Source organism: Nannospalax galili, unplaced genomic scaffold (genome assembly GCF_000622305.1).
Source record: "Nannospalax galili isolate Female #2095 unplaced genomic scaffold, S.galili_v1.0 scaffold52, whole genome shotgun sequence".
Taxonomy (NCBI): Eukaryota; Metazoa; Chordata; class Mammalia; order Rodentia; family Spalacidae; genus Nannospalax; species Nannospalax galili.
In genome coordinates, this window is record NW_008334003.1 from 619,883 (window position 1) to 647,271 (window position 27,389).

General features: G+C 42.2%; 1 protein-coding gene across 1 annotated transcript; it reads right to left on the bottom strand.

Moving 5' to 3' along the window:
• Nucleotides 1–13,621: 13,621 nt before the first annotated feature.
• LOC103730663 (cyclin-dependent kinase 4 inhibitor B-like) lies at nucleotides 13,622–21,417 on the bottom strand. The gene is made up of 3 exons (XM_008828935.2): nucleotides 21,250–21,417; nucleotides 15,694–15,996; nucleotides 13,622–13,835 (listed from the first exon to the last, which is right to left on the bottom strand). The coding sequence occupies exons 1-2, from the start codon at nucleotides 21,370–21,372 to the stop codon at nucleotides 15,715–15,717; spliced, it is 405 nt and encodes a 134-aa protein (XP_008827157.1). The 5' UTR covers nucleotides 21,373–21,417; the 3' UTR covers nucleotides 13,622–13,835; nucleotides 15,694–15,714.
• Between the last annotated feature and the right edge of the window lie 5,972 nt (nucleotides 21,418–27,389).

Consider the following 27,389-nt stretch of genomic DNA (forward strand, 5'->3'; position numbering starts at 1 on the left):
AACACTGAAAGATTGTACACCCATCTTCATTGCACACAATGAAGATTGGGAAGGAGATATAACTTTGAATAAATAAGATATTTTAGAACCAGGGATAAAAAGACAGGATGCTCTGTTAAGACAAGGGTGGAGCCAAACTTGTACTTCCCCAATTGAAGCAGGAGAAACCATTTTGAATAAAATCATGGGTGGGGCCTGACTCAAGGACACAGTTCCAGAGAAAAAGATTCCAAGGGTAGTTCCAACAGCACCATTCCAGGAAACATCTGGGGGAATGGGCATCCTCTGAGTTCAGGCCTACTCTTACTAAATTTAAGGGACCTGGAGAGGTGACTCAGCAGTTTAGAACACTTGTTGCTCTTTCAGAGGACCTGGGATCATTTCCTAGTACCCACATGGTGGCTAACAACCATCCATAACTCTAGTTCCAGGGGATCTGATGCCTTCTTCTGACCTCTGTGGGCATTGCATGAAACAGGTACACTTCCATGCATGAAGGAATTACATGTGTACACATAAAATAAAATCACCAATAAAATATTTTTTGAAAAACCTAAATTCAAGAGTCAGACTCAGGTTCCGGTAATTACAATGTTGGTGTAGTAATGCCACATTATGGTGAGGAAGAGTCTCTCTATTCTGAATTCACATATCAGTGGCCAGGAAAGTCCTAAGGACAAGGGGAAATATAGAATGGCTCAGTTTCACATGTAATTGTGTGACAACAAGTACAAGGTTTTCCTTCATAGGTCACATCAGAGTCCTCATGGATAGGCACCCAGAAAAGTCCTGAGGAAAAAGGGAAGCTTTGGATTTTCACAGTGATACACAGGTCAGTGACATGACTAGAAACACAAGGCTTTCTTAAGCAGCTTGAACCAGCCCACTTCAATTGTTGCTTATTCACTTTCTGCTTTTCTCCTTTTTCATTTTTAAAATATTTTATCATTTTTATTTTATGTGTATGAGTGTGTTGCCTGCATGTATGTGAGCGCACCATGTTGTGCAGTGCCAAGGAAGTCAGAAGAGGGCGTCGGATTCCCCTGGAACTGGAGTTAAGGAGGGTTTGTAGCCGCCATGTGGGTGCTGGGAATTGAACCCGGGTCCTCTGCAAGAGCAGTTAGTGCCCTTAACCGCTGAGCCGTCTCTCCAGCCCCACTTTTCTCTTCTTTCCCAGGCCCGAACTGCCAGGCACTGTGCTCAAACTTTCATTTTTTTCATCTTTGGCTTTCACTATGGGGATCTTTTATCTCCTGAATCTTGTACATATGCATGAAAATTAATGAATTTAGGAAATGAATTTCCTTTAGGAAATGAGACTAAAATGCCATCAAAGCAAATATTTGAGCCTTTAAATGTTATTCAGAAATATTTTTCCTGGTATCCCAATCATGGGGTACTTAATTGGATTATTGGGGGAAAAAATTGATGACCGATTCTTAATCTGCTTAGGAACAGTTCAATTGAAGCACTTAACTCTTTGGAACCAAATTAACTTAGATATGCAGACTTATCTAGAGGGGAAAAGGTGTAGTTTCAAAATAATTACATCTTACAATCATTAGAAATTGATTGACTTCTGAAATACAAGTAAAGCTAGTATTTGCTCCAGAAGATTTATGAATAGTGGGACCTGCACAGACACTATCAATATAATCAGGCAAAAATTAAGTGAAATAAAAATTCATTAAGGTCATAGTTTATTAGGAGCCACATTGGTGAGCATGACTATTCCAAATAGTCTCCACCTTCCTTAAGGTCACTCATGAAGAAGGCTGTGATACAGGAAAAGTCAGGTCTCAGTGAGAGTAAGCAGCTGCATCTGGCAAGGCTTCTCTCCTAATTGTCATGCATGAGGAGAGAGATATAAAGCTCCAGAGAGCAAGACAAGGGAAATTTAGACAGGGATAACAAGATACCCCACCCTCCATCAGTCTGACCTAGATCTCTGATTTTCTGCATTCAAGCCTGGACTGAAGTTCAACTAGAGAAAAAAATGGCCTCTAATGGAAAATATCATTACAGGAGACAGGGTACTTTAGTTTGTCTCCATTTACAGATTGCGGTATAAGCCTTCAAACATCTCATCACAATACAGCCAGGGAGAAAGTCAAGTTAGGCGATAGTAAAGGCACATACTTCTGTTGCCTTGATTCTTTTTACAGTGCTCACTGTTATGTACTCATGAACTTAGAGATCAAAGATGAGCCTTCAAATTCAAGTGTTCTGCCTTTTGTCACTTCCTGTTCCCAATGCATGACCTAATAGATTCAGTTCTAAAAGAAGAAAATGCCTTTTCTGAATGTTAGTACATTTTCTTGTGCTATTTTGAACTCTGTGGAGAAGTTGACTCTGGAGATGGGATTTGGCCCTTCTACCTCAGACCCAAGCCTTTAAAATCTCAAAAAGACTTCTGAATGCAAACCAAACCAAACTAAACCAACAAAGAAAACTTGTGCATGCATTCTATGATGTATTTACAAGAATATCTTTTAGCAATTGTCTGTATTAGTATCAAAAACTGAAAGTAAACTGAAATATAAGTAAACATCAACAATAGAGAAGATCAATAAATTTTGGTATAGTTATACAATTGACTATCAACCAAGAGTAAAAATAAAATGATCCATTTAAGAAAATACAGTGTTGAGGCTGGAGATATGATTTAGGGGTTAAGAGCACTGGCTGTTCTTGCAGAGGAACCAGGTTCTGTTCTCAGCACTCATATGGCAACTAAAAATCATCTATAACTACAGTTCCAGGGGATCCGACACACTCTTCTGATCTCCACGGGCATTACATGACATGGGTGCACTTACACACATACATGCCAGCAATATACTCATACACGTAAAATAAAAAAAAAATAAAAAAGTGTTAACCAAAAGAGGCAACGAAGATATAAAATGTATGAAAATGCTTTAGATGTGCCTCAGCAATTAGGCAAAAAGTGATAGTTCGCTACTAGATTGCTTGTCCAGCATGGGCAAAGTGCTAGGTGCCATCTACAGAACCACAAAGTAAATAATAATGATGATGCTAATAACTGCATTCATATTCAGTGCTGCATCTGTGACTGTAGCATGAGCACTGTTTTCCTCCAAAACTACAGCTACACCATCTATATGTTAGTTATTTAGCATATTGTAGCACACAAATGTATTTAGATTGTTTTGGACCATGACTTGTTGCCTGCATAGAGTTCAGAAACTTAGGACAAGTCTCCCGTACCAGACTATATGTGCCTTAGCATGGGAGACACATTTCATTCTTCTCCATTCCTATTATGTGGATCTGATTTGATGGAGCTGATTCTGTGGCTATTTATGTGGCAGGGGAATTTTATTACAATGACTTCATTTATAAAACCCACATCTCAACTTCACAAATGCTGTGGATGACTCCGGTTTCTTGAATAAAATTCTTAGAAAAGGGCATTTTTTTTTCTTGTGGGAGATGCCTTGGAGATTAAGCAAAAGTGTGGATGAACAGAAGGATATTACAACCAGCAGCCAAGATACCATCAGCATGAAAGTTGACCTTCTCTTTCTCAGTACCACATGGTGCTTTACATCTGACTGTTAATAATAAATGCTGTTTGCTCAAAAAACTGGCATTTCTATCTGGGCAGGGTAGCACAGACATGAAATCCTAGATCTGGGAAGGTTATGGAGTGATTTTGAGTTCAAAGTCAACCTTGGCTATATGGAGAAACTCTCGGAAGAAGTGAAACCTAATCCAGGAAAAACTAGTATTCTCTACTGACCTGTGGATATGACTCAGTGTGGAGCCACAGGGCTCCCATTTCTTGTACAGGTTCCTAAATTCCAACACAAGCAATTCTTTCTTCAGGCAGCCTTTTCAGAGTGGCTTCTTTCCTTCAGCACAATCCATTTAAGGTTCTTCCCGGTCTTTTATGATCTTGTAGTTCATTTCTTTTTACCATCAAAGACTATTCTATTGAATGGACATATCAGTTTATCCATTAAATCTTCATTGCTTTCTATGTACGGCAATTATCAACACATTTATCAACAATAAATGTGTGTTTCTGTGAGGGTGCAAGTCTTCAACTCACTTGGGGGTGTGTGTGTAAAGCTGTAATTACTAAGCTGCCAAGCTGTCTTCCAAATTAGCTATGCCATTCTGCATTCCCATCAGCAGTGAATGAGACTTCTGCTGCTCTTATATTCTTTAAGATTTGACATTGCTGAGTTTTGGATTTTTGCTATTCTAATATGTATACAGCAATAACTTACTGGGTTTTTTTTTGGTCTTTTTGAGACAGGGTCTCCCTGTAGCCCCAGCTGTCCTGGAACTCACTATGTAGACCAGGCTGGCCTTGAACTCACAGAGATCCGCCTGCCTCTGCCTCCCAAGTGCTGGGATTAAAGGCATGCGCCACCATGCCCAGCAACTTACTGTTATTTTTAACTTAAAAATTGACCAATGAGATGTGATGTCCTCATACACTCAAGAGGGAAATGATACAATAGCAAGTTACTGGGGATTATTCTTAAAATAATAACTAGCATAGAACCCTTCTTTCCATCTATGTTAGCTTCCTATTGCTGTTGTAATAAATTGCTCCAATACCCACAATGGTTCTCTGACTCTCTTTGTTCTGTCTTCTTCTCCTACTTCTAAAGATCCTTGTGATGGGACTGGAGAAATGGCTCAGCAGTTAAGGGCACTGACTGCTCTTGCAGAGGACCTGGGTTCAATTCCCAGCACCCACATGACAGCTATGAACTGTCCTCAACTCCAGTTCCAGGGGAATCCGAAGCCCTCTTCTGACCTGCACAACACAGGTGCACTCACATACATAGAGGCAATATACTCATACACATAAAATAAAAATAATAAATAAAATTTTTTAAAAAGATCCTTGTAATGACATTGGGTGCGCCTGGATAAGCCAGAACAGTCTTCTAATACTGCAGATTTCAATGATATCCCTAACTCAATCCCTAGGTGAAGAGGTTTCTGCAAATGTAATAGCTATTGATTTTGAAATAGGAAGGTTATTCTAGATGGTCTATGTAAGCTTTGAATGTGATTAGAAATGTCCTTTTAACTTTTGGGGTGAGAGCATGTATTTATTTTTCTTTTTCTAACTTAAAAAAAACTTTGAGAATTTCATACATGCATATAAGGTGTTTTGATCAAATCCATGCCCACTTTCTCCCCTCCAACTCCTCCCATATCTCCCCATCACTTTTTTCTGACAACTTCATGTCCTTCCTTCCTTCCTTCCTTCCTTTCCTTTCTTTCTTCTTTCTTTCTTTCTTTCTTTCTTTCTTTTTTCTTCCTTCCTTCCTTCTCTCTCTCTTCCTCCCTCCCTCCCTCCCTCCCTTCCTTCTTTCTTTTTTAAATGGGGCTTTTTACTACTCTAACATTACTCCTCTGAAGAGGTAACCCTAAACTCTTTTAGGGGTTAGATAAGAGCTCTCAAATACTTTTGTCATTTTTGGTCTTTGGAACAGAGTATGTTGCTAAGAGGCCCAAGGACATTTTGACTTTTAGCCAAGAAACTGGCTACTTTTCTTTGGAGTCTTTTTTAACCCTAACTGCCTAGCCAATTCCTACCTCCTCTGAAGAGTTACCCAAATTGCTGATAGGGAATCGGGACACAGACCACTCTGACTTCTTCCATGCTGAACAAGGATGCAGGGTGAGACAGTTGGTGTACCCCTTCAGTGGGTCTACCTAAAAGACTCCCAAATTGCATAATTCTTATCTGTAAGGAGAAAAGAAAGTCCTTGACTGGTGAATAGGGGATGTGAAGGAAAAGTAAAGGCAAGAGTAGTTAGCATTACAAGTTCTAGACAGAGAACCAGAAAAAAGTCAGAACAGGGCAAATTTCAAACGTTCATATCAGAGTCCATTGGAATTTCTTGATGAGAGCTTCCAAAAGCATCCCTCTATTGGGTTCCTCCTCATTTTTCTTTTGTCTGTTGGATTCAGGATTTGCTTTCAGGTATTTTGATAGCTGTTGGAGTGGTTAGAATCAGTGTCAGTTCCCTTTCCAAGGCTCCTAGATAGGGGGAGAAAACAAATGTATTCGACATTTTAGAATAGCTGGTTGTCTCCCCTAGCTACAGGTGGGCACTACAGTATTGGAGACCAAGATTTGAAGTCTTACATCTAAGCAGTACTTTCTGATTAGGAACAAAATCACCAATGAGAAACAATTGTCTAAATAATTTTTTATATGGACTTAAGCCTAATGTCTGGAAAGTGTAATCCCTTGAGCTCTTAAAGAAATATACTAATGACTTTACTCTTTGGTTATACTTTCCTTTTGGCTGTTGAATACCATACAGTTGGCCCAAATAAATCAAGTTATTTTTACACTTAAGGTCATTTGAGGATCTCTTCCTCAGGGATCACATGGGCTTGGGAGGAGCCCCTGGCACCTTTCTTTTACCAGTTCCATCTATGTGAAGATAAGTCAAAGATCCTGCTTGACCACGGCTGGCTTCACTTGGAAGCATGAATAAGATGTTTCCTCTGAGTTGACCCTCCCCTTTGTAGACTGGACACTGGTTCAAGTCTACCTCATGAGATCTCCATGACCTCTCTCAACAAGAGGACAGGTGACTCACCACAGTTACAGGACATTTTGAGAGATGTTCCATAGTCCCCTGGAACTTAGTCAACCTTGGAGGGCAAGGCACAAAAACTGTCCTTTAAGTCCCTCCGACCAGATTAGTATAGGCCTCAAAGTATGGCTGTTAGACATCCAAAAAAGTTAGTTCCACCAGTCTGGTACTTTTAATTACCATGTGCTACGTAGATAAAGCTTGGGTAAAAAACCAATATTCTTATATAAACCTTGACTAGGTATATATTTTGTTTCTTAAACTAGTTGACTAAACTATGACCTTAAAAATTTTAATATTATATGTATACTATTTTTGTCTCATCCCTTATATATCATAACAAACCTACACAGACCTTCATCACTTGCTTAGGCTTTCTCATTTTTTCTATTTTGGAAAATATCTCCATTCCTATATCCTTTCAACATCTTCTACATTCTCATTTTCTTTTTTTTAATAATTATGAGACATAATAGCATTAACAAATTTTCCATCTGTTGTGAGACTTCTTTTCCTGGGGATACTAAAGAATGCTTATTCCCTTTTAAGGTTCTACTGTCAAGCCAATGTTTGATTAAAGTTTTCCTGGGGGAACCAATGAATTTACTGAGCCTACTTACTGAGATAACTGAGGGGTTGCTGAGGTGTATGTATGACCTGAGGGTATGCACACTGGAAAGCCTTTACCCAGCATGGGTCATGCCTTCTCTTCCTAGCCTTCCCCAGATTGTATATTTTAGCCCTCCCCAAATCCAGGAGACTATGTAGTTTGGCCTGGCTGGATACTCCGGTGAGGGTCCAATGACCCTGCTTGGCCCTCCTTTAGTGAATGAGCACAACTGTCAACAAGCCCAATTGTGACAATGTTTAACGATCAGGCACTGCTGAAGTTGTGATGATGGTAGTTATTTCATGCAGTAGAGATTGCTGTACAGCATCATCTTATTAAAAGGACCCGGAATTTAAAAGGATTTAGTGCTAGGATCCACATATGGGGAGAATATATGTCTTTTGTTTATCTGAGTCTGCGTTACTTCACTTAGTATAATAGTTTCTAGATCCATCTGTTTAACTGCAAATTTCATTATTTCATCTTTCTTCACTGCTGAATAGAACTCCACTGTGTAAATACACCACATTTTTCTTAACCACTTGTCAATCGAGGGACACTTAGGTTGTTTCCATCTCTTAGGTATTGTGAACAGAGCAGCAACAAACAGAGTCTCTACAATAGGATGAGTCCTTTGGGTATATGCCAATGAGTGGTCTAACTGGGTCATATGGTAGGTTCGTTTTTAGTTTTTTTTTTTTAAGAGTTCTCCACACTGTTTTCCATAGGGGTTGCACAAGTTTGCAATCCCACCAGCAGTGAATGAGCGTTCCCCTTTCTCCACATCTTCACAAGCATTTGGTATCATTTGTTCTCTTGATCCTAGCCAGTCTGATTGGGGTAAGGTAAGGGCATGTATTTGTAAGAGAGAAGAAGAAGATTCCAAAGTAGAGAGATGAAAGAGATAGGATGACAACTGCACCCTTGTCAAAGTTAAAAAAGAGGGAGAATTTTTCTGATTTGCAAAAAAATCTTCAAGACATATTGATGTTTTAGCCCATTACAGAAGAATATATACTACATAATGCTATTTATGAGGAGATAACATGCACCAAACAAAGTCATACAACATAAAGGACTCATCCATCTTACTGATGTCTCTAGGGACTTCTGGGGAGTATCTGTGAAGAGAAATATATTATTCTGCATTGTTTGAATGCAAATGCGTTCATGTCTAAAATATAAGATACTTCTGAAGGGCCAGAGTTTTCTCTCACTCACCAGTGTGTACTCAGCACAGTTCCTGACAGGAAATGCTTACTATTTAGTGAATGAAGTCCAGGCAGATGGGGCTTGCTGTGAATGTTGAATGCTGGGCTGACACATGTTGCAAGCATTCTAACTTCTTTCACTCAAAGTCTGGGACAAAAGTGGCTGTGTGTAAGTGTCTCTGGAATGAATTACCTCTGTGTATCTGACCTAAAAGTTCACCCTGCAAAGTAACATTGTACCCATCTCACAAATGAGGACTCTAAGGCTTAGATGACCCACTGAGGGGTGTTTGTTTTTCCTTTTCCTGTTAATGCAGTTTTACAGTTATGCAAATCTTACCAGAATGAAGTCAGCTCTAGAAAAACTTCCCCCAGCATTGTTTCACTTATGTTATTTTAAAATTTGTATTGGATAATTCATACAACTGGTTTGAAAATAGATAACAAGGGGCTGGAGACATGGCTCAGTGGTTAAGAGCACTGGCTACTCTTGTAGAGGACCTGGGTTCGATTCCCAGGCCCACATGGAGGCTAACAACCATCTGTAACTCCAGTTTCAGGGGACCCGACACCTTCTTCTGATCTCTGGGGGCATTACACGACACGGGTGCACTTACACACACGCAGATAATACACTCATACACATAAAAAATAAAATAAATTTTAAAAAAGATAACAAAGCAGTTAGATGGCAGGAATGTGTTCTGGTGTTCTGCAGTACAGAGGGCTGATTAAACTTCACAGTATCTACATATCTATGCCTTTATGTAGAAAAATCTAGAAGAGCTCCAAGACTCAAAGCAGAAAGAAATGACAGAAGGAAATACCAACTATCATGATTTGATCTATACTCTGTACATGTATGTTGAAATAGCACACATTAATATGCACAATTAATGTGTTAATTTTAAAATTTATTTTATTTTTATTTTGTGTGTGTGTGTGTTTGTCTACAAGAGTGTAGGCCATGTGGGTGCAGTGACCAGCAGAGAGTGTCAGATGCCCTGGAGTTGGAATTAAAGGGGGTTATGAGTCTCTAAACACGGGTGTGTGTGCTGGGAATCAACCTTGAATCCTTTAAAAGAACAGCAAGTGCTTTAACTGATGAGTCATCTCTCCAGCCCCAATATGTTAATTTGTAAAGTATAAAAAAACTAACTGGCAGCAAATTTTATTGAGTACAAAGTAAATCCTCTTCCATAGATTTTCATGATATGACAGTTAACTTCTTATGCCTTTCCAGAAATATTTTATGAATATTCATTATATATACAATTACTTCTAATTTTACAGTTTTACATGTACTGTCTGATACCTGTATTTTTCTGTTCAGCAACACATCTTGGAAATTATTGTACACTCACTAAATCTGCCTAATTCGTCTAAACAACTATGAAATAGTATTAGGGAAACCTCATAACACTTCATTTATGGCCCTAAAGTTTTGTATCATTACAAAGCTATAGTGGTTATAGTTATAATTAGGCTGTTTTGCACATGTCTGTAGAATAAATTTCCAGAAGTTGAATTGCTGAGTCAAAGAAATTTCCCTTTAAAACATTCCCTTTTCATAGAGAAGACTGGTATGGCACATGCCTGCAGTCTAGCACCAAGGAGGAGCAAAAAATGTGAGGTCAGCCTGGGCTACTGAGCAAGGCCTGGATCAGAAAACAAAAGGGAATAGGCAGGTAATTTGTCCATGACTGAATTTTTGTCCATAAATGCTATGTAAATATACTCTCTTCAGAAATTTTATCCACATCTCCAACAAGGAGAACACTTTCTTGTACACAAGGAAAAAGGGAAGGAAGAAAGGAGAGAGAGAGAGAGAGAGAGAGAGAGAGAGAGAGAGAGAGAGAGAGAGAATTAATTTTGCTAGGGAATACAAAAGAACTTTTTAACAGCCTTGCCCAGGAGTTATTGTATCCACCCCTCATTTCCTGGTACAGTACTACTTCCCAACTGAAACTGAAATCTTTTTTCCGTTTAACTTGCCCACTTGAGTTACTTTTCCTCACCTTAGTGAAAAAACACGCTCTGATTCTCTTTACATGTGTCATCAATCCCTTATTTCTGTAACTTTATGAAACTTATTTCTCAGTTCCCCATCTTTTGATAACAATATCTGTCCTCACTACTCCCATTTAAAACTTGACAGTTTGGCAACTCATAAAACTGTGTACATGTTTAAATACATGTATATATATTTGCATGTCAAGTCATCAGTCTTTGGTATCTTACAGATTTACAGGCAGAAGAATCTTAACAGTTATTTTATAAGTGGCTAAGTGCAAAGAGTTTTCTCATTCCAGTTATTAACAACAAAAATCATTTTTATTGAATGATTTACAGCGAAGGAAGAATAACAGATGGTCGGTAGTAGTGCTCCAATCTCAGGTGGAGAGCAGGGTGGACAGAAGGCCTGCCCCCAATACCTTTTACTAGCTTCTGAACAGAACTGATATATTCATTTCTTCTACTAATCATTAAAAAAAAAGTTGATAGTATCTACCAAATCAAGCAGGTCTGGCTTACTTGGCTGGGGGGCGGGGGGAGCGAATCAAGGAAAAGTCCAGGCCATGAGGAAGAGTCTCTGGAGGTCGCAGCAGCTAGAATGGAACGCTGGAAGATTTATGAGCACTGGGACCCCTGCTCCTGTTTCTATGTCCCTTGAGAAAGGCAGCAAGTCCTTGACTCTTACTACCTTGCACAGTGCCTCGCACCCAGTAGGTGCTCAGTAATTTTTTCAAAGAACAAGAAGAGCCCTTAGAGAGTTACATCTGGTCTCTTTGCTTTTCTCCAGATCACACTTTTTAAAAAAAAAATTCTGTAAATGAGTGCAAACTGGATGCGGGAAGCTACTTTACTCAGCTCAGTAGAGACACAAATTTGGGGAATTCTTGTTCTCAGCTTGTTCAGAAATGCCTTAAAGATAGGAATAAGAAACAGTGACTTAAATGCTCTCAAATAGGAGTCCACAAAAAATACAAGGTAAGATCGTCAGACCCGCTCTTTGGCTGCCACAGTCTTAAAGACGCTTGTAAGACCACCGTCAGGCTAGGGCGTAGCTGCTCAGTGAGGTTACCTTGCCGAAGGGTTCCGGCCCTAAACCACCCAAACAACTCAAAAGCAAAAACAAGAGAAACCACTCACCTAGTTTGCTAACTGAGGTATGATATTCAGATAACCGGGCTTTAACCGCAGCATGCGGGAAGCAGAGGCAGGAGGTTCTCTGTGAGTTCTATGCCACCCTGATCTATATAGTGTGTTTCAAACCAACCAGGGAGACCCTGTTTCAAAAGAAACTTTTTTTTTCAGAAAACTACTAAAACATTATATATTATATATCAGAGAAAAGTCCAAAAAAGAAAACGCATTTATTTTTAAAATATGTTCATTTTTCTGTTATTTGAAATTAACTGCTTAAATAGGTTTGCTGGCCAGCCTCAAAGTGCGTAGGGTGCTTGGACCCTGCGTGGATGGAAGGAGTCCGGGCTCCGAGGGCCTCAGCGTTCCGAGAAAAGCTTGAGCATTCTCGACCCTTCTGTAGTGCGTTTAATCAGTCCGTGGCTGGGTCCTGCTGGGCACGAAGTTTTCAGTTGTCCAGGGAAAGCCCAGGGCTGCAAGCGCCCCCTCCCGCCTCCCTGCCTCCGCTCTGCAGTGTGCCGGGAACATCTCACTTTTCCTCACCCACCGGGCTCCTCCTAGCTCCTCTTTGTGGGGGTAGAAAGCCGCACTGGGTGGGCGGGAGGTAGTCCGTCTGCTAGGCCCTTCGAAGTGGCTCTGTGCCACCCCCAAAGTCCCTGACCTCTTCAGAGCCTGCGGGCTAGACCCTGAAAGTCTGCAAACCCCAGGTTCGGAACTGAAGTGGGAGAGAGCACAGCTGCACAGGGGGAAGATCAGCTGATCATGAAAATGTGCTGGGACTAACTAGGGTGAAGGTTGTTAACGATGCACGTGTATTAAAGGGCTTTTCGTTGTGCCCCCACCCCCACACCCTTTGAGATAATGGAATCTCAGCCTGTATCCCAGGCTGACCCGGAACTCACAATTCTCCTCTCAAGATTCAAGTACATGTGTGTGCTACCCTGCCTGGCTAATTCTGCATTTAAAAATGTGATGTTGGGGCTGGAGCGATGGCTCAGAGGCTAAGACCACAGGCTGATCTTCCAGAGACCCAGGTCCAGTTCCCAGCACTCACATAAAAAAATCCCAGTTCCAGGGGATCCTAACCCCCTCTTCTGACCTCCGTGGGCATTGCAAGATTCCGGTGCACTTACATGCATACAGGCAACACACTCATACACATGAAATAAAAAAAATTTTTTTAATGTTATGTGATGTAGCTAAAATGTAGTGGAGCATCCTGGTTAGCAGTCTTCGGCCACTGCTGAGCGGCATCACAGCAGTACCCCTGTTCTGCGGAGGAGCACACAGCTGCATTTTGGGGGACTGGTCACTAGCAACTTCACAGCCGCTCAGGGATAGCAGGCCAGCCCAGGCAGGCTTACAGTAGGCTTCATGGCCAAGCTCCCAAACCATCTGCAGTATTTGGCAAGAACCCCTAACTTTTCTGTAGTCAGGTAATAACGAAAGACCAAATGTGTAAGCTAAGGCTCCCTGGAATTTCTACCCATCATAATAACCACATTTCTTTGATCTTAAGATTTGGCTTTTGATATTTCATTTCTCTGAAATGAGGATTTGTCAATTTCTGTGTGTTGATTCATTGCAGTATTTTTCTAGGAGGCAAACCATTCAAGGATATCAGAAACAATGCTTATGATTCAGCATAATTGTTCAAATTTCTAGTGTTGTTTTGTGTGAAGATTCGTTATCTCCCTCTGCCTGTGTATCCCCGGCAGGGTACCTTAGCAAGTCTTCAGTAAATGTTGACTGAAGAAATGAGTAAATGCGACTATCTTTATTAGTCTTGTCTCTACAATTTTCGGGAAATTTGAGAAAAGCCATGTAACCCTCAAGCTTTCTTAGTTTACTAAATGAATGATATGTCCACAGGGAGGCTGGGGGTTGCAGGAGGCAACACCACAGTCATTGTTCACAATACCTGGAGTCAGGGCATGGGTACTCACAGTTCGTTTCAAAAGTACCTTTTGCAAAATGATATAGTATTGGAAACTAAAACGATAATTCAGGGATATGGAAAGGTAATTCTATGTTAAAAAGCAGTTGGCATCTTTTAAAGTATTATTTTATTTTGCGTAACCCAGGCGCCATCCTTCTGCCTCAGCCTCCCATGTGCTAGGATCACAGACGTGAACCGCCACTGCGGGATAAGCGTGCTCTTCCCCCACCTCCCAAAGGCGGACTTAAGGACACAGAGAAGTGGGTGGGATGGGAGCAGACTTGGCACTGTTTCATCTGGATTAAGGACGAAGTCCAGGCTGCCTGCAGAGAACAGAAAGAAAGTGGGCGTTAGAAACCAGAAACCTCAGGCGTGAAGCCCACTGCCCCCGCTTCTCCTGCATCCCCCACCGTGTATGGACCCAGGCAGTTTTTGCACTGGGTTCTTGGAATAGACTGCTTGTATTCCTACTCCTGGGCACAGGGTTTGTCTTCTGTTCTGAATCTGTCAGCGCCAAGGCACCGGATCCCAGCTGGGCCAGCTGCGCGGGCAGCCAGCGTGGATGCTCTGGGGAGCTCAGGAAAAGCCCCGTCCCGCCTCGCTGGGGCCCACCCACGGGTTGCCGGAGGAAACCGGTGTTCAGCGGAGTCCCGCGCTACCCAGCACCGGAGGCGGGCTGTGAGGATGTCTCCTCCCCTTTCGCTTCCCCAGCGGTCTCCTGCATCGGGTGCCGAGCTGGAGCTCCGGAGGCCAAGGGCTCTGCAGGCCCAGGAGCCGTCACCAGGAGTGGTAGTTTTGTCTTGGTCCTGCGTCCTTAACCCAAACCGATTAATGGCTTCCTGGCAGAACAAAATGGATGCTCCCTTCTTTAACGGACGCGGTTCCCACAGGGTCTGCCTTCTGCTCCCTCCCGCCGCGGCTCGCACCAGCTCTGCAGTTCCTCCTCAGGAGGTCCGTTCTGCCGCAGCCTTCACACCTGGGACTCGTCTCTTCGGATTTTATAAACTATTTCCTCCTACTCCTGCCCTGAGCCTGTTACAAATGGCGGAGTGGACAGACCAAATTATATCAGTGAGCCTCTCATTTCCTGCTTGCAACTCGGGTTTTGTAATTGGAGGTTAACATTTCCATCAGACGACCAGAGCTAGACTTCGGAGCCGCAGTTCTCAACCAAAATATTTTACTACCTTTAAAGTCACGTTTTACTTTATGTAATTTAGTATATTTCTTCATATATCTTAATTTCATTTAAAATTATCCTCTAGGGAGCTGGACAGATGGCTCAGCAGTTAAGAGCACTAACTGATCTTGCAAAGGACCCGGGTCCCAGTATCCACGTGGCCTGCTCACAACGGGCCATAACTCCCAGTTCCAGGGGATTCTATGTCTTCTTCTGCTCCGCGCCCCAGGCCCTGTACGCACCGCACGTGGTACTTACTCTTACACACATGCAGGCAAAACACTTATATACATAAAATAAATAGAATTTTAAAATTATTCCCTCTCCAGCAAAAGCTGGCAGGCAGGTGCAGGGGTGGAAGATGAGACCCTATGAAAAGAAAAGGCTTCGTGACTGCAGGGGGCTTGGAAGGCAGAGGAAGCTCATATTCATCTCTTGCTTAGTGATGTCTCCCAGAAGTAGAAGGCTATAGAAAGGGGAAAAGGGTCTCTCCCTGTCACTTCCTCAGAGAGAAGACTGCGAGGTCTCAGCTACCTTCAAACTCCTTGAAGGGACAGGAACAACTCCACTGGGAAGGCAGAGGGTCAATGCTGAGTTGTAGGGAAAGGTCCCACCAAAGATGCCTAACACAACTGGGTTTGGAAATTGTGGAACAGGTTCATCCAGTTTTGAAGCAGCAAAGCCGGGGCCTGGTAAGCGGCTGCGACTCAGTCTCCTAGTTTGTAAAGGTAGCGGGTACTAGACCTCTAGCCGCTGGCCTCAGCGATGTCCAGCCTAAGCCTTGACCTTCCAGGAGGGTGAGCGGGAGGATGAAGGTGGGCTTGGGGGCCAGCTTTTATGTCCGCAAGCCCATTTAGGGTCGCATCTTCTCTACCTGGATCCCGAGGCGTGGCTGGTGTGAGCACTGAAACCCGGAGCCGGCCCAACTTTCCCACCTGAAAGCGAGCGGGCTGAGCCTCAACTAGCTCTCGGGGTTCAAGTTCTTGGATCACCGTCCTCACCTGAGGGAGCTTTGGGGACAGCTATTGGGGCTTGCCGCCCGGGGAGGCGCCCGCGGCGGTGCGCAGGAACCGCGCGACATCGGGGTGGCCCCACTCCTGGGCCAGGTCCACCGGCAGGCGGCCCCAGGCGTCACGCACATCCAGCCGCGCCCCCGCCTGGTGCAGCGCCACCAGCGTGTCCAGGAAGCCCTCCCGGGCCGCGTCGTGCACCGGCCGGGTGAGGGTGGCGGGGTCGGCGCAGTTGGGGTCCGCTCCATGGAGCAGCAGCAGGCTGGCTACGCGGGCGCTGCCCATCATCATGACCTAGGAGAAGAGCAGAGGCGTCAAGGCCCGGGTACCCGCAAGACCCAGAAAGCAGCTCTATTTAGAAAGCCCCATCCCTACCGCTTTCAGACAGCCTCAGTCACCGGGTCTAGCCTTCATTAAAGGCTTCCAGTTACCGACTCGCTCCTCTGGCTCGGTCCGTTCCTTTCTTCCTACACAGATTTCCACTGTGTTCTCCTCCCTTTCCTTCTCCTGCGAAACAGCACGCAGGGAGCACTGCCAGAGGCCCTGGCAGCAACAAGACAGCGAGGGACACATCTCACTTCCTTCGGTCCAGATGGAATCATGTTAGGCTCAGCAATTATGCCAGGTTAAGTTATTTTTTAAATGGTTGGAAAAACTGACAACCTTAATTCTCACAAAACTTTGATACTCTTACCTTTCTGGAATCTTTTACTTCAATTTCTTTAAGTATAAAAGACAAAACTTGCCCCCTAAAACAATAATGCCTCCCAAAGATGTTACTGTCTTACTCCTCAGAACTGTATGTTACAGAGGTAAAGAGACTCATTATACTAAGGATCCTGACAATATACAATCCACTATACTAGATTGTCAGTGTGGGCTCAAACATTATCATAAAGCGTCCTTCCAAGAGGGTTCCCGGTCAAAGAGAAGACATTAGCAGGGAGAGGTCAGATAGAAGATGCAGGAGTCTTGAGTCAAGAAGCTTGACAGTCACTAGAAGCTGGGAAAAGACAAGAAAACAGAATCTTGCTTAGAGCGTCCCAAAGAAATGAAGCCCTGTGGACCTATTTCAGACTCCCAACCCTTAGACAATTTCCTGTTTGTTTTAGTTATTAAGTGTGTGGTAATCATGGGCTGGGGATATAGTTCAGTTGGTAGACCACTTGTCTAGCATGCAAGAAACTTTGGATTCAAGCCCCACACTGCATAAACCTTGTACAGTGGTACATGCCTATAATCCCAGGACCCAGGTGGTAGGGAACAGGAATCAGGAGTTCAAGGTCATCCTCAAGCAATACACGTTTGTGGCCAGCTTGGTTTGCTTGAGACCCTGTCTCAAAATGAAAACAAGTATTTGTGGTAATTTGTTAAAGCAACAATAAGAAACTGAAATACTTCCTAAGTTTAAAGTTTGAAAGGCTGGCCTTGAACTTTGAGTCCTCCTGCCTCAGTTCCCCCAAGTAATTGTGAGTACAGGCCCACTCTTTTTTTTTAAAAAAAAATTATTTTTATTGGTTCAGTAATTCCATACAGTATATTTTTACCATATTCAGACCCCCCCACCTCCACCTTACTATCCCTCCACTTCATGTCCTCTTTTGTTCTCGCTACCTCTCTCTCTCTTTTTAAAGACTTCTCCAATCTGTATTTCCACACAGATATGTTCTTGGAGTCTGGTCAACCTACCAGGCATCAGCCCAGTAAGGAAAACTGATTCTCTTTCTCCAGTATCTATCAATTGCCAACAAATCCTCAACTCCTGCTGGGGCTTCCTGCCCACCTCCCCTGTCCATGCAGGGCCCTAGTCTGGTTTGGGTTTACACAGGTCTTATGTATGCTCGCATAAGTACTGTGGGTTCATTTGTCCAGACAATAGTTTCCTTGTATTCATCTACCACCTCTGACTCTTACAACCTTTCTACTTCCTCTTTCCCAATGATCCTGAGCCTTGGGAGGAGAGGGTGTGATATAGGCCTCCCATTTAGGGCAGAGTACTCCACACAGATCCACTGTGGATTCCTAAATTACCTTTGAAATAAAGTCATTCTCAATGAAAATACACCAGACCCAACCCACGGCTTGTTCAGGTCAGGCAAGAGCTGTACCACTTAGTTCCTTCCCTCCACTGAAAAGGAATTTTGAAATGACATCCACAGTAATCATAAGTGAGTACCACATAATGAGGAAAGACAGTAGACAGTTATTTTTCAGGCAACCATTATTTGATTGTAATAGCTGGGGGACAGTAGCTAGCTAAGGATCTTTTTACATTTAAAAACTAACAAATTGTCTAGTTATATTTGTTTTCCACAAACCCCAAACCGTGTAGTACTTGAGTCTCTAGGCAGCATAGTCAAAGTTTGAGAAGATAAAAAAATACAAAAAAGAAAAAAGTCCTCAGAGTTCTAATTAAAAGAGCCCGACTAGATCTAAGCTAACCAACAGTAGTGCTGCTGCCTCTCAGAAGCTTGGCTGGAGCCTGGGAGCCATTTTAACAACCCCAGTGGGAACACTAATTTCAAGTTGCTTTTTGCCAGTTTTCAACTCCCGAATAAAGATATTTTGTTAACTATCACAGAAAATCTTTCACAAATTGTTCCACTTATATATTGCTTCTATTACATTTCGATCATATACCGACACCCTCCCCCCAATCTACTCCCTTACTACTGCCTACTTCATGTACTCTTTTTTTAAAGTCCCATAGAGTCTAATTTGTATTTCCCAAATGCTCTTAGGTGTGGGTCCATCCTCTGGAGCCTTGTCAACCACCCGGTTACACCAACTTTTAAAAGCTCTTCTTTAGAACAGACAAGATGTAGTTGCTGCCAAGTCTGATATTCCATTTCCAAGTCCCACAGGTAGAAGAAGGGAACAGATTCTTACATGCTGTGTTGTCTTCTGACCTCCATACCTATACTGTGACATGCACATGCACACGGTAAATAAATAATAAAATTTTTTAAACATCTGGAGTTAACTGGACAACAAACTAGGTAGAAAGACCTAAATGCCACTTTGTACCTAAAACTCATAGTTCAGTGTTATTTAGAAAAGAAAGAAAAAGAAAAAAAATGAAACCTTCCCTCACACTAGAAGAAAGCTGCCATAGGTTGGAATCTGTACTGACTACAGGAGGTTCAGGACCATGTTAAGCTAATATAATTGGTGTGATGCTGCATTTGCCTGCCATGTGCCTAATAATAACAATAATAAATGGAGCACTGCAAAGAGTATTTGAAGCAACCCTTCAGGTGCTGTGGTGTCAGGCATGGGTCCCTTCTCTTCACACCCGGATTCTCTGTGTCTGCTTCAGCTTCCTCCCCCACAGCCAATCCATTCTGTTAAAGGTTTTGCAAATCTCCTCAGGAGTTTCCCCCCTGGAATCATATTGGCAACAGACTTTCATATAACAGCATGCAAAACTTCATAGTCTGAGTAGTTTGCCACCAGAATAACTTTGAAGAGTGTACCTTCTTCAACTTTCAGGAAATTTTGGTCCCAAACAGGAGTATTTAATCAGCTTGCTCTTCTTTGCCCTCATCGCCATCCAGAGGGTCATCCTTGTGTGTGGGTTCACCATAGACTGACTATATCTGTATCTATCATCCATCTATCTATCTATCTATCTATCTACCTATCTACCTATCTATCTATCTATCTATCTATCTATCTATCTATCTATCTATCTATCTATCTATCTATCTATCCATCCATGACTTTATATGTATATAAAGTCAAATCTGCATTAACGGAAAAGAAAAAAGACTGGGTTGTCAACTCCTCCATCATCCATTCTTAAATCTTCCAGCACGTGATTGTGATGCCCACAGACTGTTTTACAATTTCTGTATCAGTTCAAACATCTCTTATTCTGAACAACTGCAGTGGCAGGAGGGCTGGAGGCTGATGGGAGCAAGCAGTGCTGGCAGCAGGAGAGGACTAAGGCAGAGGGCAAGGTGGCTCAGAAGTCTGTGTCATGTAAATGTGAACTACCTAATTTTTCTAAAGAAGCCGTAATCAGTTGTACTATTTTGAATCTTTTCCTGAAGAAAGTGAAACTGCTTTAGTTCGTAGTATAACAAGAAAAAAATAGTGATCTAAATTACAGCTACAGAAAGAAAAAAAATTGTATAATATCCTTTTATGCATATGACTGGTTGCTCATAAAACTTGTTTCAAATGTTTTCACCTATTTTATGGTATGGAAAAACTGAAAATAATAGTCCAGAGCAAAAATAAAATAGTTTCTAAATCCCTTTCCTAAAAAATTTAACTAGAATTTAGTCCTTTAATTTTTTTCTATAACTAAGCATTTCTGTATTAATCATCAAGTTGGTTAAGATTTTAAACCGAAACTATTTTGTCTCTCTCCCTTACTAAATAATTGACAAAACTCGTGACCCAACTTTCTTTTTGTTTTCTGTGTTCAATAAATAAGGTCTACTGAGCCTGTTCTAGGACCACAACGGTAAAACAGGCAGCCCAGCTCTGGCAACATTTTGATTTTAAACTATAAATCACATACAATACTATTTTTAAAGGTTCATGCCTAATTACACAACTATCCAACCCGTCTAGCATCAAAATATTCTACAGTTGACTTTTAAATGATTTCAAGTTCCACAGCACTTTTGTTTTGTTTTTGTATCTGTTTTAAAGTGTGTGGATTTTATTCTATACTAAACCACTGCAGGTCACCATTTCTTTCATCAGGATGCAGCTGGAGGCTCTTTCCTTTGTCTTGCTATGCACATGGTTTTGGAATATGCATTTGTTTCATATAAGTTTTCCTTATAGAGTCCGAAGTAATGGTTACTCATGGAAATAATACTAGGGCGTTGACTGCCTGGAAGAGTTCCTTTTTAGATTGAAATTTCGTAAGTTAATGAAAGCAAAAACAAAAATATTCCACTGAGAATAGACTGGAGAAAAATAAAATTGCTCAATAATAATAAGTTGAAAACTTGATCCCAAATAGTTGAACTATATCGAGGAAGTTAATTTTTTTTTCTGATTATGTTTATTTCATAAATGTATTTTAAACATGAAAACGTACACGATGCCCCCCAAATGGTAACTGGGATGCACATGGCAGGCGTGGCACACGGTTTGCTTTCTTTGCTTACCAAATTCCCACAATAAGAACGCACTTCCTAGCTAAAATGAAACCCATTATTCCATTGCTTCTCAAGGATTTCTAAAGACACCTATTCCTGCCTGATTTCCATGGACACCCGTTTATAAGGGAAGTGGAAGGGCCCCGCTGGGTGGGGGTGGGGGTTCTGTGAGTTCGCTGAAGAGTCCCAGCAGATCATTTAAAAAATCAATTTCTTTAAAACTCGAATTTTATGCCAAACATTCACAAATCTGGATCTGACAGGAAGCACATCCTTCTAAGGAAGATCCCCTCAACCCCTTTTCAGGCAACTTGGAGGCGGCCCGCGCCTCCCCATTCCCTCCAGTCGCCCCGAGGTAGTTTTGACTTCCAGATCTCACTATTTTTTCCGGAACAAAGAGCAGGCGATGAACGTCCACACTTACCTGAATCGGGGTGCGCCCGAACCGGTTCCGGGCGTTGGGCGACACCCCGGCTTCCAGCAGCTCCCGCACCTCCTGCTCGCGGCCCCGGGCCGCCGCTCGAGCCAGGCGGTCGGCGGACTCCATGCCTCTCCCTCCGACTCCCTCCCCGCGCTCCCCACGCGCTCCCTCCCCGCGCTCCCGCCCCGGCCGGTCCTCCCTCCCTCCCCGGGGTCTGACTGGGCTCCCAGCCCGCTGTAGGTGGCGCTAGCCCGGCCGCCCCGGAACCCTCCCGCGGGCTAGCCGGGCACCGCCAGAAGCCGGCCTGCCAGGGGCGGAACCGCGAGGGATCCGATCGCCTCCTCTCACTGATCGCGCCCAGCCGGGTCACCCCGGAACGCTGCGGCGCTTTCCACCTGCTCAAAACAGGGCTGGTGAGCGGTCCCCTCTCTACTAGGTTAAATTTCTATCTCCCCTCCCCCCCTAATTCTGCACCACCATTACCGTGTCGTGACCCCCCCGCCCCCCCCGTTTCCTTCCTCCCCGGAGCATTAGAAAACTGCAAGGAAGGATTTTCTCTGTCAAATTCAAATTCGGTGTTCTACCGCACAGGCAAAGATTGCTTCCTCTTTTAATCAAAAGCTAACAAAAGCAACAGCTAAAAACAAAACAAAACAACAACAAACATAAACCAGAGAACCCGGCTAGGGGGTGTCGGAGCTAGGACGCTGCTAATCCTAGTTCTAAGAATTCATTTTGGAGACGCTCAGGCCAACCAGCCCTTATTTTCCCCAGTGCCCAGTGTGAAACATGCTTTGGCGAGGGGTTTTCAGGAACACGTAGGATTTCTGGTGCTAAGGTACTGGGTATCTCTTATGAGCCCTATTTAACATGGATAGGGAAGGATTCTGTAAGGGAATAGAAAATAGTGAGAGAAATCTTTGTTGGGGAAAGAGCCTACTCATAAAGGATCCCTATTTTATTGAGCTGTTGTAAAAGAGTTCATATGTATATAAACATCACGAACCCCATTGCACATCTTAATACTGGTTAGGTATTAAATTTTGAATATTAAAGATTCACTTACAAACCTGTGAGGCAGAGAGAAAAACATGATCAGTGTAGAGTTACCAATACTATATAAAAGGATAAAAAAAAACCATAATCACTGAAAACAAGATGGGCCCCTTCCTCCACACTTGCATTTAATATGTCAAGCAATAATGAACCATTCTTGCACGTGTAGAGCTATGTTAGAAGTTCTCTTGTAATTATTACTTTTTACACATATTACAGCTTTAAAAATTAGATTGCTAGGCCAGGTGTGATGGCACACGCTTTTAATCCCAGCGTTCGGAGCAGGTGGATCTCTGTGAGTGCAAGGCCAGCCTGATCTACATAGTGACTTCCAGGTCAGTTGGGGCTACAGGGAGGACCCTGTCTCAAAAAACAAAGCAAAACAACCAACACCCCCCCCCCCAATCCCCAGGTGTTTCCATCATGACTATTCATTACTTTGGGGTTGGGAGGATGGGAGGGGAAAGTAGTAGCTCTTTAAGAAAAATATATTTTATTTTTTTTGTGTATGAGTGTATCGCCTGCGTGTATGTGAGCGCACCTGTGTCGTGCAATGCGGCGGAGGACGGTTCGGTTCGTAGCCGCCACATGGGTACCGGGTCCTCTGCAAGAGCAGTCAGTGCGCTTAACTGCTAAGCCATCTCTCCAGCCCCAAAAGTACTATCATTACTGGTTTGTTGAAGGCTATAGACCCACTCCTCAAAAGGAAAAGTATGTAATTTTTTTTCAATGTGTGTACGTGTATTTCTGAATAAGACCTTCAGGGAATTTCAGAGATTGCTCTAAACTTCAGCTGTCAATTGCCACATCGAGAACTCAGCTCGACTACTGGTAAAGGAGGACAGAAATGGGAGGTGAAGCCATGACTATCTTGAATTTCACACGTGCAAAATGAGATCCTCTAATCTTCAAGGGCTCTTAATAAGATGATGTAAGTCAAAGAGATCTTTTCCTTCCAAAGCTGGTGTGGTAATGGTTCCCATCACCCCATACACACTTTCATTGTCCTGAGAATGCCACTGCATTTAGGTTTGTTCTTGCAATTTTTGGGAAATCTAGGCTATGAAGTTTAAAACTGCCTGAGTTCTGATGTATTCTCTTAGAAAAAATTAGATACTACTTGGTAATTCACTCAAGAAATGCAAAGGCTAGAGGAGAGGGAAAGTTAAAGAAATGGGCTCTGGAGTTAAACTGTGAGCTTAAACCTGGATTTTTCTGCTTATTCAGAGGAAGAGGAGTAAGGTTTTGCAGAGATGAGAGCATGTACAAAGGTCCCTACGTTTAGGGAAACAGCATTTTCCTGGTAATGTACAGGTCAGCTGGAAAAAGGAATGTTTGGGGAAAGACCCTGCAACTTTGAGCCTGCAAAGAAGTCAGAAGGAAACCCAGGGGTGACTGGGATGGTAGGGTTAGGGTTTTTAAGATTTATTTTTATTTTTTAGTTATGTGCATGTGTATTGGGGGGGTATGTGCATGTGAGTGCAGGTACTTCTAGAGCTAGAATAGGGTGCTGGAACCCCTGGAGCTGGAGTTACTGGTGGTTGTGAGCTGCCTGGCATGGGTGCTGAGAATTGAACTCCGGTCCTCTGGAAGAGCAGTTTATGCTCTTAACTGCTGAGCCATTTCTTCAGCCCCTAAAGCTAATGAATGTCCAGGCTTGGAGGCCATTAAGCAACAGGGCTTCCGCTTTTATTTTTTAGACAGGGTCTCAAGCTGGCCTGGAATTCCATATGTAGATTAGACCGGCCTCAAACTCACAGAGATCCATCTACTTAGTCTCTGGAGTGCTGGGATTAAAGGAGTATGCAATCATGGCCTGAATGGATGGCAGGTTATTGGTTGGGGCACTGAATTCCACGTGGACTATACAATTTCCATCTTGGCTGTGATTGGTCAAAGCCAGTGCAGTGAAACAGGCAAGTGAGGTAAATGTAAAGTGAAAGAGATCACAGCATTTGAATCAAAGGGAAACTGAAGGGAAAGAGAAAAGACGGTTGGGAGTGGGGTGGGGGTGGGGGATGGAAGGTGCTGGGTACAGCATTCTATATTTAAAATCCCAGCAATCTAGTGGCTCAGAAATGGCAATTGCAAATTCATTCTGGAAATGAATTTTTAAGAAATTTTTAAGAAAACAAGAAAAAGTCCAGGACATGGTAAAAAAGATAGGGTATTTCAGGAAACCCAAGTTTTCCCACATGTCAAGAAGTGAAATTCCAAGAATTTGGAACACCTCCTAGAGGGAAGGTGGTATGGGCTTACACAGGACTCAAGCAAACCTACTCTGTCAGACTGGAAGGCTAAAGGTGCAATGGTGCCACTGCTCTAGGTAATAGTAGATGTGAATATTAATTTAGCATGTCATTAAAAGTGCAGAAAGGTATTTAAGCAGGTATACATTTAAAAATACAGGAAAGCGTTTAAGTCTGAAATTAGATCCTGACAAGGCATTGCAAGACTGGCAAGGTGGCAAACATCCCATGTGATAGGGAAAATGATGTGGTTAAAAAATGAAAGGAGTCAGTGGAGAGCTCTAGGCTGGGACCTATGTACCTTCAAGATGCTTTTTGATTGTGAAATCGCATGAGATTTCAAAATTTTCAAAATGGGCTCTATCTTCTATCTTTTTCACTTCATGGATTAGATCAAATGAAATAATGCACAAAAATCTGCTTGTAAAAAGACACACATCTCTATTAGCATTGTTATTAAAAAGCAACTTATTCAAAGTAAAGTATGAGGTTGAAAAACCACATAGAATTGTGGGACAAATTAAAGGAGCACTGGGATGGGAAAGAGACGGACTTTTCACATTCTGCAACTGCCTGAACTATTTAAATAACAAGAAAATATCTAGCATCTCGCAACAACAGCAAAACCATATTTCAGTATCTAGAAAGGATCTCATAATTAAGGAGAGTTCCTTAGAAATTAACTTATCTGTGCAACACACCACAATGGAACTTCTAGGCATAAGGGTCCACAGATGGACTCTGGGATAAGATACTGGATCCAGAAGAGAATTACTCAAAACTAAAAGAAATGGGAAAGAACTCTAAGCACTTTGATTTAGAAAGGGAGTAATGCAAAGAAATGATACCCCAGGCCCAGGCCCCACTGTCTCCTTTGTTGCCTTGAACAAGAGACACCTGCTGCTACTTTCTATTTGAAAAGTGGGGAAGGGGTATAATGGCAACTGTAGTAAGAGAAGTGTTACTTGTGTTCCTGATTAATAATTCGGAGGGTTTGGTGGTATCAAATCTGAATGATAACAATATTTTAAATGGGAAAGAAGTGTAAGAGATGTAATTATTTTCAACAAGGAGAAAGGATAACCTCTAAGAAAGTAGAGCAAACAGGCTTGCTAAGAAGGGACAAATCTGTCCCCCGGGGAGACCTCTTTCTAGAGATCTTTTTTAGATGGAGGATGTTTCTTCTTCCATTTTAAGTTCTCTATTTGATTCAATTCAATATAGCACATATATTGGGAATTATTGGCTGCTGTAAGTAAAGCAGATTTTTTAGGGACCTCGTACTACGTCTGCTTATTCAGAATGTCTTTAAAATTTCTCTTCCTGCTCAAGCAGGACCATAGCAAGGATGCCTTCACTTGTTATAGACATAGGTATACTTACTGTTAAGCCCCAATTTTAACTCCAGTTTCCAACTGCTAACAGAGATCAGAATCTGGGCATATCATAAATTTACCAAGACAATTTTGAGGAAAAGTCAGGAGTATATTACTTGTTATGAAGCAGATTTTTAAAAAACTGTCAAAAACAAGTGTGATTTTTCAAATCTACAAGATTTTAGCACTAAAATATCTTGAAGAGTAGACTCATGTTAAATGAGGAATCTTTGCAGATCATGAAAATAATCATCTCTATTTTGTAAGTGGACCCTGATGGTTGAGCAATTTCTTGTAGTGAATTGCTTATAACAGAGAAAACTAAAAGATGAGAACGTGTGTGTATGCATATATATGCACACATATTAATACAAGTGTACTTGCTTATATGCACAGATTTTGAGGCGTACCTTTATCCTGAGGGACAAAGTAAGTCATAAGGCATATGACTAAATAGAGATAGAAAGACAACAATAAGAAATCCACTCAAAGCTGCTAAGAAAATATAATGGCAATTATTTATTGAATCTCAATATAATAAAATAAACAGGCGTCAATTGGGTTTACATATATAATTTGTGACTTTTCAGCTGTTTTGTGGGATCTATTTTTATGCCTTCTTTCACAAGCAGAATAAAAGATTCCATAACAACATAGACAAGAAGATGGAGTTCAGACTCCCGGCTGTCTGAGGCCCCTCTCTTCCCCCGTGATAGGTATGCTTTCCTGTTGACTAATGTACTCCGTTTGTGGTGTACAGCTCAGCAATACTTCCTTTACTCTTGAGGACTGTGCTCTCAAGCAAGTGGCAAAACTTAAACCAGTGTGACAGGGTCTCTGCTTTTAAGAAGCACTATGCTTCTGTGATATATGTCAGCAATAAAACAAAGCAATGGAAACGGGGTCTCTAGGTCCCCCTCAAAAATCACTTAATCCAGCCATCTCATTCTTTAATGTTGTTTTTTTCCTGATTGTAGCTCACATATGTAGAAAAACATTGAGGGAATGAGCTGCATAAAGAACGCTACAACGAAACAAAAGTTGATAACGTTTTAAAACAGCCCCCTTTTCTCTCTTTCAATCTTTACCTTGAGGGTACTGTACAATTTTAAAGGACATCTTCCTCTTACGTATGAGAACCTTCCAATTATGAGAATTTCTCCAAGAGTACTTAATAAGCACTAGTTTTAACAACTGCATAATGTTCCACCAGAAGTTACAATTTACTTGAAAACTATTTTTTCAGATAGTATTTAAGTGCCTCTAACTGTTATAAAAAATACTCAATGTTCTGATGATTTGCTCCTTCTGTAGTGCTTCAGGTCAAGCCCAGGGCTTCACACATTCTAGGCATGCACTCTACTACCAGGCTATATCCCTAATCCTGGATATATAAGACTCTTGACACATGCTGTAAACTGTTTTTCAAGCAGCCGTTTTATTATATAGCTAATAAAATACT